Raw genomic sequence first — 12,154 nt, forward strand, 5'->3', positions numbered from 1 at the left:
TCTGTTTATACCCTAAAATCTGTCCATGCAAGTGTCTTGATTACCCAATGCCTTATGCTCCGATAAGCTACGTCTTTCGTATCATTACTCATGTTACCAGTGCATCTATATTTGCCTTGAATAAAATAAAAATGCAGTTGATTGAATTGGTAAGATGGTTGGTGACGGTGGTGAGCTCAGGAAGAAAAGGAAGGAGAAAGGGGAGGGATTGGGTTAACAAAGGGTTACATATAATAATAGTTATACTTTGTCTACTTTTTAATAATAATTAAATTAAATGATAAAAAGACCATAATGATCCTATGTTAACAGAAAAGGAAACGGAATACATAACACAATAACAACAAAGGATCGTGCAATAAGTGTAAGAAGATATCTGAATCATTGATCATTTTAAACTGCATACATACCCATGAATTGATTTTAGAAAGGAATTGATTACCAAAAACCCGACCCACACAGCGACTACTAGGATAATAAATGAACACAGATCGATGAAACCATAGGGACTAAAAACGTAATTTAGTCTAAATCCTTTGTAGTCGTCTTGCAGTTGCAGAGGCACATTCCTTGTGCCGCCTTATCAAGTTTACAGAGAGAACAATGATGACAATGGAAGGAGTGGTTCTCAAGCTTCCTTCTTTTACTCAACTCATGAACCCTAACCATTTCACTAATCGGACCTCCCTAAACTTACGTTTCACTTTCCCCAAATCTTCTTCTTCTTCAACAGCTTCTCTTTCTGTTCCAGCGGCAGCCCCCGTTTCTCTCGGACACTCCACACGACACGATTTTGAAATTCTCCACCAGGTATGTAATTCCTTTCTCTTAACCTGTAATTGCTTTAAACTTCTGGGTTTTCTTCATGGTGTTATATTGCAGGTTCAAATTGTCTTTGTATAGGCTTAATTTTTTTTTTAAAGAAATTTGATTTAGTTGAACTCTATGACAACTATTGATTAGCAACAACTTCCAAATCGATTTTGAATTTGACATGCTTGAATTCGCGAAGCTCTTATACTGGAAGGGAGGGAGTAATTGATAAATAAGAATGCATCAACCAATATTTCTTCTTAGCTAATATTATTTTCTACCATTATAATTTGCAGTACCTTTGAAAATGGTTCGATTCCCTTTCGTTCCATGATATGGTTCATTTTGAGAAATTTAAAGATGAATGAGTCATTGTGAGTGGTAGACCTGAGAATGGTGTCTTGCTACTTTTACTCCAAATTAATTGTGGATCTGAGGGAGTATTAATTTGCTTTGGATCCTGAAATCTGAAATCAAGTTCAATTTTAGCACATTCCAATTAGTTTGGGAAAATGCTTGTTATTGAAAATTTTGAGTTTGAGATTATATATGAATCAAATCAGATTAATGCCATGACCTCGTGACTTCAGGAGCCCAGTATGAGAAGAGGGAATTTTTAATTGGAACGGTCCCTTGTTGCCTCACTCTGTTTGTTGTGTAACTGACTATGTTTTGCTTTAGAAATTATTATGGATAAATACTGAAATCCTTTTATGATCATCCGCGTTATCTTACAGAAGGTAAACAATGGATCAAAACTCGTTTACTTAGACAATGCAGCAACCTCGCAGAAGCCTTCTGCTGTGATAGATGCTGTAAACAACTACTATAGATCATATAACTCAAATGTGCATCGTGGGATTCATTTCTTAAGGTATTATATCCCAATCAGTTTATTCAACATTTCATAGAAAATCATCTATAAAGGTGAGATGTGGCATGGAATTCTTCATAGTTTGTAGCTTATCAGATTCTCTCTTTCTCAGTCACTGTCTTGTTTGGGATTTTACTAGGTTCTCTGAAACTCATTTCTACATATTTTATTTGAATTTAGTGCAAGAGCAACGGATGAGTATGAAATGGCAAGGAGAAAGGTGGCAGCTTTTATAAACGCATCAGAGTCTAGTGAGATTGTGTTCACAAGAAATGCTACTGAAGCTATTAACCTTGTAGCTTACTCATGGGGCATGTCTAATTTACAACCCAAAGATGAGGTTTGGTCTTACTTATTCCTTTTTCTTTGAGAGTTTTATCATGTAAATGCTCCTAGAACCGCTCCTTCTTTTGCTTCCTTTAGGTTTTTGCAGCAAATCATCTTATTCTTGAACAAAAATTTCATTGAGGCATCCATTTATTTGGGCTTTCTGCAACTATGGTCATTGAGTTCCACATTGACTTGCAACAAAAAGGAACTGGTATTGGTGTTTTCAAGATTTGTTGGCAAACCAACAATGTATGTAGTTTTCAAGACATTTTGTCTCATAACATGATTAACATCCTCTATTAATGGTAAATAATTTTATTAATACAATGATGTGGACCCATCATTCTGCTTTACAGAATTAATGGGTAAAGCAAAACATTCTTCTACTTGGTCCTTATACTACTAGCACATGAGTTGTATCCTTGTAATGGCAAGTATTAGGTAGCAACTTTACGAGCCTGGTTACATCATAAACAAAAACACATACTAGATTGACAAATCCTTTTGATTCAAAGATAATTGCAAAATTTTAATTGTCTATAGACCTTGTGCATAATATGACTCTAGGGCAATTTAATGTATGGATGTGTCCAACCTGCCATGTCTAAGATTGATATGGTCTATTTGAAGGGGCTTCATTCAGCTTCCTGATATTTGGTATGCATTTAAATCGGTTCAATCGAAGGAGGTTTGAAACAAGTGTGAACCATCTTTCTTGTGACAAAGTGATCCACCTCAACAAGCTTGGTTTGCTTATGATGGATTTGATGCTTGGAGAACCAAGGTTTTTTTTTTTCTCTTTATGGTGGGTATCAAGGAGAATCATTAGGAGGTAGACATTGGGACGGAACATGTGAAGGAGGCTGGTTAACCCTAGTCTCATGGGAGTCGGGGACAAATAGAAAACAAATGTAGTAATGTTAGGGGTGTCTCAATGTATCTTTTAGTCACAACAATAGGACGGATTGGAGCAACCTCAATCAGGACTTCTTGAATCCAGAACATAACCAAGAGACTCGACCCTACAAATATGAACAAGAAAGAAGAGGACCAACTCCACATAAGTAACAAAAGAGAATGTTCCCTCATACTTGGCCTATAACATGAAAAAACCTTTTTGAGGCCTAAAATACCAAATGAAGGTACACCATTTACCTAGCATCAAGTTTAGTTGAACATAAATGAAATCATGTACATAGAAGTTGCGACCGAAGAAGCTGGATCAACAAGAAGAAAATTTTGTAGGAAATAAGATATGGTCAACAGGTCAAGTGTTTTCCTTTCAATCTAGTAGGAAGCATTCAATTAATAAAATAACTTCGTTGTAGAAGCATCCCCAAAAATAGAGGAGTAATGCCATGAAGAATCAACATGGTTACCGGCCTCCTCAAACCAATGCTTGTTCGATTTAGCTGTACCAGCTTGTTGCCATATAAGCACATAGAGAGTCATGTAACATCTCAACTATATCCATACATCTTGCAAATCTTGGGAGTAGTTCTTATAATGACTGCACAAATTATCAGCACGAACATCAAACTCATTTTTAACACAACGCAAAAGGTAATAAAACCTAAGAAGACATTGACATGAATTTTTAGTAAGTGGATCCATGCACCTCCAGAAAATCCATAAAAAGACGAAATATCTAAAATGCCTAATAGAACTTACAGGACAATGGACCCCAAACGTCAGAGTGAACAAGTTCAGAACACTCCTAGAGTTGTTGGCTTCTAGGTGCATAAGAAAGGTGAATGTTTTTCACCATTTCACAAGACTCCCTATTTAAACTGAAGATAGGCTCTAGTCCTTGCTGAAATTTATCAAAAGCTCTGGAGAAGGATGACTACGGGCCTGTTCTGTTGTGGCTTAATAGGCTGCATAGCCTATGTGCCTATTCGCTCAGCCATAAATACCCGTTCGGTTGTGGCTTATTCGGTCAGCCAATTACTTAATGCTCAGCTGGTAACCAATACTTGTTTAGACTTAGGCATTTAATAAAGAAACCCTGTTTTAACATGCTGCAAGTTCCAGCATCAGTTCATGCTTCCAAGTTCCCATTCAGGCTTCCATTCACAGCGCTCATCGTGTCTACCGATTTCTCCTATGATTTTCGATTTGTAGTTGTATGATTTACAATTTGTAGCTGTGGTTTACCGATTTCTAGCTATGGTTTTAGATTTCTAGCCGTGGTTTACGATTTCTAGCTGTGATATTCGATCTCTCCCTATATTTTTCGATTTCTTGCCATAGTTTGTTCTTCTAGGTTTTCAATTTCTCCCTTATATTTTTCGATTTCTTGCCATGGTTTGTTCTTCTAGGTTTGTTTCTCTAGGTTTTCGATTTCTCTCTTTACTTGTTCTGACCCGACGGGTTTTGCTGATAAGATGGACTTTTTGGTTTTCCCTTGGCACTCCTAAAGACACCCCTGAGCTTTGAGAAAAGCTGTACATTAGAAGTTGAAAAGAAATGCCTCTAAGATGTTTAGTTTTGGATATTTGTGATCTTGATTACCAGGTGTAAACATGATTGCTAGTATACTACAGTGGTTAATGGGTATTTGAGGATGATTTTTGTAGCTAATATATAAATGTGTTAACATATGATGTTTATTCAGAAAAAAATATAGACTGGGGGTAAAATGTTCTGAGTGTTTATTCAGCACAACAACCGAACTTATCTGCTATCGTACGGACAGCTTTATCAATACAGACAGCTTTATCCACCATACAGGGCTTAATAGAAAACGAACCGAACAACCCCTTAGTTGCCTATACATATTCTGAAGACTACTCTTACTCAAACATGCATTAGAGGGAAAAACATTTAAAAGACATGTTCAAATTGTCCCGAGACTTGAGCTTTTAAAATATTTTGAAAGTAAGTGATGTGAACATTTAATTTCTTTGCAGTTTTACCAATTGACAATGGTATGTGGAGAGGTCGGCATGTGTGAAATATTGGAGCTACTTAGAGTAGGATTAACTTTTCCATGTTATTTAAACTTGAGGTGCTCATTCATGATGATGCAGCAGATTTGAGTAGTGGGATTACCTGAATGTGCAACACAAAAACTTGATATGCGAACTGCTGACTGGCATCAAATACCATAACATATTGAGTTCTTCCATTGTTGAATTTTTGGAGTAGTGCAGTGTAAGAACCACTCTGGAAACCTTGTCAATTGTGAACAAAGTAACCTCCCCTCCCAAAATCTCTACCGGTGCACATAATGACTTGTAGGGTATCTAACCTATAGCACCCATAATCTAATTGGAAGATTATCAATCCTCAAGCACTAAAAGAGCCAAGTAATGCATCTCCTAGACCTTAAGTCATTCCTTTCCATTATTTTCATCTCAAGTCTCAACACAAAATTAATAACCCATTCCACAACAGGTCAATGAGAATCAAACATCCATATAGTTGATAAAGCAAACTGCATAAAAATGTGGTGGTTGCAAGGCACAAGGGAACAAGTAGCGACAAAGGCAGATCCCACATCTTTTCCAGTCACCGGAGGTGAAGAGGCCTTACTGTTTTACCCTAGTAATTTGGTGCTCAGTGAGATCTGGAAGTCATGAATGTTATGCACCATTTATGGTCTATGGTTTTTTGAGATTGCTCATGATTTCATGAAAGTCTGCTACTTCGTAGTTTTGCTGCCACTGCGTTAGGGGAGGTTGGCCACAGGAGACTGACAACAGCCAGAGGACACAAGATGATCAGGGGCGGACCTACTAAGAGGTGAGCGGGTCCTGTGCACCCGCTCACTCAATTACCACAACAGGAAAAAAAATGAGACGTTAAAGTGGTGCACCCGCTTAGTTATAAATGTGCTTAAATATTTTGGAACCAAAATTACATCAACAAAATGAATCTGGTGAAGTGGTTGCTGTAATCTGGTAAAGGTGCGCCTCTCTTTTAGGAGGTCAATGGTTCGAGTCTCCCTTGTAGCAATTATTTATTTTTATCTTTTAAATGGTTTTGTTATGAAATTTTTAAAAATAGAAGGGTGTTCTTAAATATTTTGAAACTGAAGGGACTAAACCGAAATTTTTAATACAACTTACCTAAACGATTGGTTTTTGTTCCCACTTACCTAGAAAAAGAAAGATAAAGAAATTAAATTGAAAACCCTAAATTGATTAGTTATTATGTTAATTCGTCTGTTTTGAGTTTTTACATTTGAGTAATTAAGTTTTGATCTTGACCTATATTTTTGCCCTACATTTAATTTGATGTTAATTTCTTAGCTTATTTCTAATTTTCTCGACCTTAGTTGTTATCTTGTTGATGCTAATTAGTTTAATCAATGAGAATCAAATCCGAAGTCAACCCAAAAAACCGAATAAGTCCCTCGAAGTCAACCAAAAAAAGAGGAAAATTCTTTCAAAATCAAATAAAAAACCAAAAATTCTCTCAAATTCAACCCAAAAAAAAAACTAAAAAACCCCCTGACAAAACTTAAAAAATCTCTAGAAAGCGGAAGTCGGCAAATAACACATCAAGCGGCTTTGCGGGAATTTGATCTAATTTAAAGGTGTACCCGCTCGACGAAAATCCTGGGTCCGCCACTGAAGATGATAGCCAGAGAGTAGGTTATTTTAGATCAACAGTCTTATGCTGGCGACAACAATGCTGCGGTTATGGAAGGGCTTACAACAATGACATGAGGTCATGTTTGATGGGAAACGCTTCCGGTTTGTAATATGTGCACTATGTCAGGAGCAAAGGCCCTTCCATGATGTTGGATGTATGCAGCTGGTGTTGGCGGATTTGTTTAGTGGTTCGGTTCTTGGAATGCATCACAAATTAAATTTATAGGAGGGCAATAAATAATGTGCAAAGTGATATAATGGGCCAAACAAAGATGTTGAGCTGCAAATATATCTTTCAGAATTTTATGTAAATTCTTATGTTTATCATGTTGTTAAGATTCTAAGCACTGATTATAACGTTGAATCAGGTATAACAATACTTACCTAGTTACTTCCATTTTTAGGAAGATACTTAGTTGGGAATGTCTTATGATGTTGACAGCTAGTGAGGTTATGCAGTAGCACACGAAAAATGTGTTGCTTTGCAACCATTTCTTATTGGTCATGTAGATCTTGGTATTCCATGCTCTTTGAAATTAGTATACTTTCTTCTGACCACGACAATGTTATGATATTGAATATGTACTCTGCTAAAGCCTTGATCCGATATTGCCTGCAGATAGTTCTCACAATTGCAGAACATCATAGTGCCATTGTTCCTTGGCAACTTCTATCTGAGAAGACCGATGCAGTTTTGAAGTTTGTCAGCTTAACAGAAGATGAAGTCCCGGATACCAAGATGCTACAAGAATTGGTTTCGGAGAAGACAAAACTAGTAGTGGTTCATCATGTCTCAAACATGCTCGGTACGTATTACCCATGTCTCTTTATGATGAATGGGCATGGTGGATGCATCATCTTTTGCAAAATTTGGTTGCAAAGTTTATCTTATCTAGATGGCATGAAACTTAATTATATAAAAACTGTTTTAACCATACATGCTTATGGAAAATAATGTTTCATTTTTTTCACTTTTCCATTTTCTTGCTCGTAAAGGCTTCTAGAATGTTTTCTATTGCTTGTGGAAGTCTTGGCCTTCAGAATAGAGCGAACCAACTTTTTTACCCCTTGAATATGTTGTCAATGATGAGGCTTGTTGAGAAGGATTTTGGCATACCGGAAACAAGAAGGAAAATAAATCATAAATAGGGAAGCTAGGTGGTTTAGTATTTATAACAAGTATATAGTATTAATATACAGAAAAATACTCACGCACACTCCTCACCTTGATAAGGTTTGAACCCTTGAACTCCAAGGTGGCTGGGCTCTACCAGTAACCCGGATACTCTGATAATGTTTTCTATGTGAAGTTATTTGTCTATTTTCTTTTAAAAAATAAACATATATGTATGTTAATATGCATGATGTGTCCAAATTTCATACTTTGGAAATGCCAATCTCACCCACTTCTTCTTATCGTTCCTGATAAACAGAGTTTTCTTGTTTAATATATACGTCGGTATCTTTTACCTTTTATATACCTGCTTAAACTTTTTGCTATGTTGGTGACTTTATAGGCTTTCTGATATAATTCTAAGTCGTCAATGTATGTCACGATGTCCAAAGAAAATGAGTTTGTCGCTTGTTTCGGGCTTTGCTTGTGAACAGGAACTGCATGATCTTTCATTTCTTGGCTTTTGTTCACAAATCTGGTTCTATATTGGAGTGGATCTACAGTATAGAAAAGACTAATGTAAGGGTTTGGGTGATCTCTTAAAAAAATCTAAGTGGTCTGTATTTGAGGGAGCAGAGAGACATAGTTGTAAGGTGTAAAGATCACACAGAGACCGATAAAGGTGTCAAAAGCATTGCCCAATGCTTTTTCTGGGGTAGAGCGTACAAGTACTTGTTTGTTTGTGTTTATACTTACCATCGGGCTTACAATTACTTTTGTGTTTGAAAGCTTATAATGAATAATAAGAATCGAGTATCACTAATACTGCTTCCTTATGTAGCTTCTGTTCTCCCTATTAATGAAATCGTCCAATGGGCACATGATGTTGGTGCAAAAGTTCTAGTAGATGCTTGCCAAAGTGTACCACATATGGTGGTTGACGTCCAGAATCTTGGTGTTGATTTTCTTGTCGCTTCTTCTCACAAGGTGAGTTACTTTCTATGCATACACAAATATTTAATGGTTGAGGCTAGTTTGTGATAAACATGCTTCAGATGTGTGGGCCTACAGGCGTTGGTTTCTTGTATGGAAAAAGTGAGCTCTTGGCGGCTATGCCTCCCTTCTTAGGTAATAGACCACTTGGAATATTTCAAGTCTTGTCTTACTATATAAATTTTGATCAAAGTGGACATAAATTATGGTTGATATTGCAGGTGGTGGTGAAATGATATCTGATGTGTTTTTGGATCATTCTACTTATGCTGACCCTCCATCCAGGTTGGTTGCACTTAAATTTAATCACCTTTTACTTGAGATATTAAGGGAAGTGCCTGTAGCTAGTTTGGATAGGAAGCTTTTGAGCGGGATATACTCGATTTGTATTGTTTTATTTGGCTGGGTGGTTGCGGAGAGGATAAAATATCCATCGAGTTTTGGTTTGCATCAACTTTAACCTACTTGAACTATCTGCATATTAGATTCCAAGTTCTGATTGTTTCAGATTTGAGGCTGGAACACCTGCAATTGGGGAAGCTATTGGTTTGGGAGCAGCGATTGATTATCTTTCCGAGATCGGCATGCAAAAGATTCATGATTATGAGGTGATCCTTGTCTGTTATTGCTTGACCACCTTCATCTGCTTTGCCTTCCTACATTCAAATACTTGAGGTTTGGAATATATTTAACTTATGACATGTTGATTTTCAAGAGGTTACTACATCCATATTAAATTCATTGTGCTTTTGCTCGGCCTTTGAAGCATACCGAGTTTATAAAGACCCATTACGGGACCCACAAAAATTTACGAGTTGGATCTATGATTTTTCTTTTTTGAACTTACCGAAACGTAAAAGTTTCATGACATTTAAAAGCTTAACATGCTTATGTTCTCTAGTTTCTTTTTCTTGTAACCGTGGGCGTCCTAGTCAACTTACACACACCTTGACTGATCCTATGAGACCGTGAAGTTGACACCTAGACAAACCCTCCAATGGCTCCGAGGGGACTTGAACTGGTGAGTTCTGGGAGCAAACCTAAGGTCTAACCAGTTGAGTTACCCCTCAAGGTTTTCTTTTATGTTCTCTAGCTGTGATTACTATAATTGGCATGAAGTTATTTATAGTTTTGATGCATGTATATCAGACTATTCATTTGCCCTAATTTGGTTTATCAGGTAGATCTGGCTAATTACCTTTATGAAAGCCTTCGTACAGTCCCTGGTGTTCGTATCTATGGACCAACACCTTCAGCTACCGTTCATCGTGCTGCTCTATGCTCCTTCAATGTTGAGGGCCTTCATCCCACAGATATAGCAACTTTTCTTGATCAACAGGTATCCAGTTGTTTCTTTTTGTGGATTCTCACTCATTTTAGTTGCAAATGGTATCATATCATCAACCAAATCTAGAGGGAGGTTCGTTAGGAACCAAAATCGATTGGGAACCCGGGAACTGCCCACAACGCGTGGCATGTCCCAGGATGAATATTTATCATAATAACACATTCATCATGAATATGGAAGTGTCATCTATTATGAATAACACATTCATGATGAATATGGAAGTGTTATTCATTATGAATCACACATTTATGATGAATATGGACGTGCTATTCTATTTCATGAATCGGACATTCATGATGAATAACACATCCATATTCTTGATGAATATGCCACGTGTCATGTTGTGGATGGTTCCCGGATTCCTTTGCCCACCAAATCTAATTGGTTCATCGTATCATCTAAGTAAGAAGTTTCTTAAAAAAAAAAAAAAAAAAGAAACCTGAAAAACAAAGAGTAGGTTCTGATGATTTGCCAATATATATGATGGTTCAGCATGGAGTAGCCATTAGATCTGGGCACCACTGTGCACAGCCACTCCATCGGTACCTGGGGATAAACGCAAGTGCACGAGCCAGCCTTTATTTCTACAATACAAAAGAAGACGTTGATGATTTTGTTCGAGGACTTATTGACACGATCGATTTCTTCAGCTCTTTCAAGTAGATCTTTCTCTACACTGCAGCTTCATACAGTTTTGTGCTGATGTGCCCACTGATCCACTCAGAAGGTTTTAAGTATGAAATTTAAAGTTATACCAAAAAAAACTGAGCATATTTATTTTGGTGTGTTAAATAAGACTTGTTTTGGCCTTCTTGGGTTGTGACTTGTGAATATTATATTCACTGCATAAAATTTGTTCAGTATTTTGAATGTTTTGAGAGATAGATCTTGAGACATGTAAATTGAATACACATTTTAGATGGCTGCTCTAGCTCGTAGTGGTGAGAAGCTCAAATGAAAAGGTTAAATATCGTGAGAAGGTAAAAAAGGAAGATTAAGTAAAAGTTTATACGTGAATCTGTTTATAGATGTATATGTGAATCTCTGTTAGAGATTCACTTTCAAATGGGTTTTCTCAATTATTTACATATGAATATTTCTTTCTTACCTTTTACTGAAATTTAGCCTTCTTGTTTGAATATGTCCTTATCTGTATATTATATTATAAAGCATTTGATAAATATTTCTTGAACACCATCTTTTATGTGTAAAATACTGTTTATTGATGCATGTGATTTAAAATCTAAGATTACAAGTAAATTGTACGAAAATACAACTTATGGAAGCTTCATTTTGAATTTGTGTAACTAATTGTAGATAAATATAATCAAATAAATAAAAAACACTTCATTTTAATATAAAAAATCTAAAATATAATTAGAATAATCATTGAGTTCTAACAAAATATGTAATTATTATCTTTATAAAAAATTGTATTATTAAATCAAAAATAAATTACTTCGTTATTAAACCCAAATTAGATTATAATGAAAAAACTGAATTAAAGGAATTACACAAAAATCGTATTATAACATCGACACACACAGAATAAAACGAAACAATTAAAAAATGTATTTTACTGTATTCGTGGATATCAAGTCTAAAATGTGTTTCTTTTCTGTCGGGATTTCATTTTAAACAAAACTGTTTATCTTTCTTCCTGTTGATGGTTTAGGCTTTTGACAAACGTTGGATCTAAGATTTACGTTCATAGACTATTGATATTAATAATAACTTTATTTTTAAAACAAAAATTTGGATTTCGCGTTTCCTTTTTATATTAAAGATATGGTGAAAATTGGAATTACAAAAATAGTATAAAAACGAAAGTATATAAAAGAGGGATGTCAAGTTTGTGTAATTCCTATTTTCATTATATTTTATATCATTGATTGTTTCTTTCCAGCTTGATAATACTTTATTTTTTCATAAGTTTTTTTAACTTTACTATTTAGTTCATTTCCCTAAATGAGAGTCTATGCAATTATGTGTGTCGTACGACTTTATCCGTATATATAATTATTGTGCATTAGCCTCAACCAACGAATGACTCCTTACATTGGTGTCTTTGGAGGTGGGTT

At 35.8% G+C, this 12,154-nt stretch overlaps 1 protein-coding gene across 1 annotated transcript; it reads left to right on the plus strand.

Annotated features, from left to right (window-relative positions):
• Window positions 1–504: 504 nt before the first annotated feature.
• LOC112512119 (cysteine desulfurase 1, chloroplastic) lies at window positions 505–11,034 on the plus strand. Its single transcript, XM_025117954.1, has 10 exons — window positions 505–810; window positions 1,551–1,687; window positions 1,868–2,027; window positions 7,238–7,424; window positions 8,574–8,719; window positions 8,788–8,860; window positions 8,947–9,010; window positions 9,234–9,333; window positions 9,906–10,064; window positions 10,566–11,034. Exons 1-10 carry the CDS (start codon window positions 604–606, stop codon window positions 10,734–10,736), a joined length of 1,404 nt encoding a protein of 467 aa, XP_024973722.1. The 5' UTR covers window positions 505–603; the 3' UTR covers window positions 10,737–11,034.
• The last annotated feature ends 1,120 nt before the right edge of the window (window positions 11,035–12,154 follow it).

This window comes from Cynara cardunculus, assembly GCF_001531365.2.
Source record: "Cynara cardunculus var. scolymus isolate 2C chromosome LG 1, CcrdV1, whole genome shotgun sequence".
Lineage (NCBI taxonomy): Eukaryota > Viridiplantae > Streptophyta > Magnoliopsida > Asterales > Asteraceae > Cynara > Cynara cardunculus.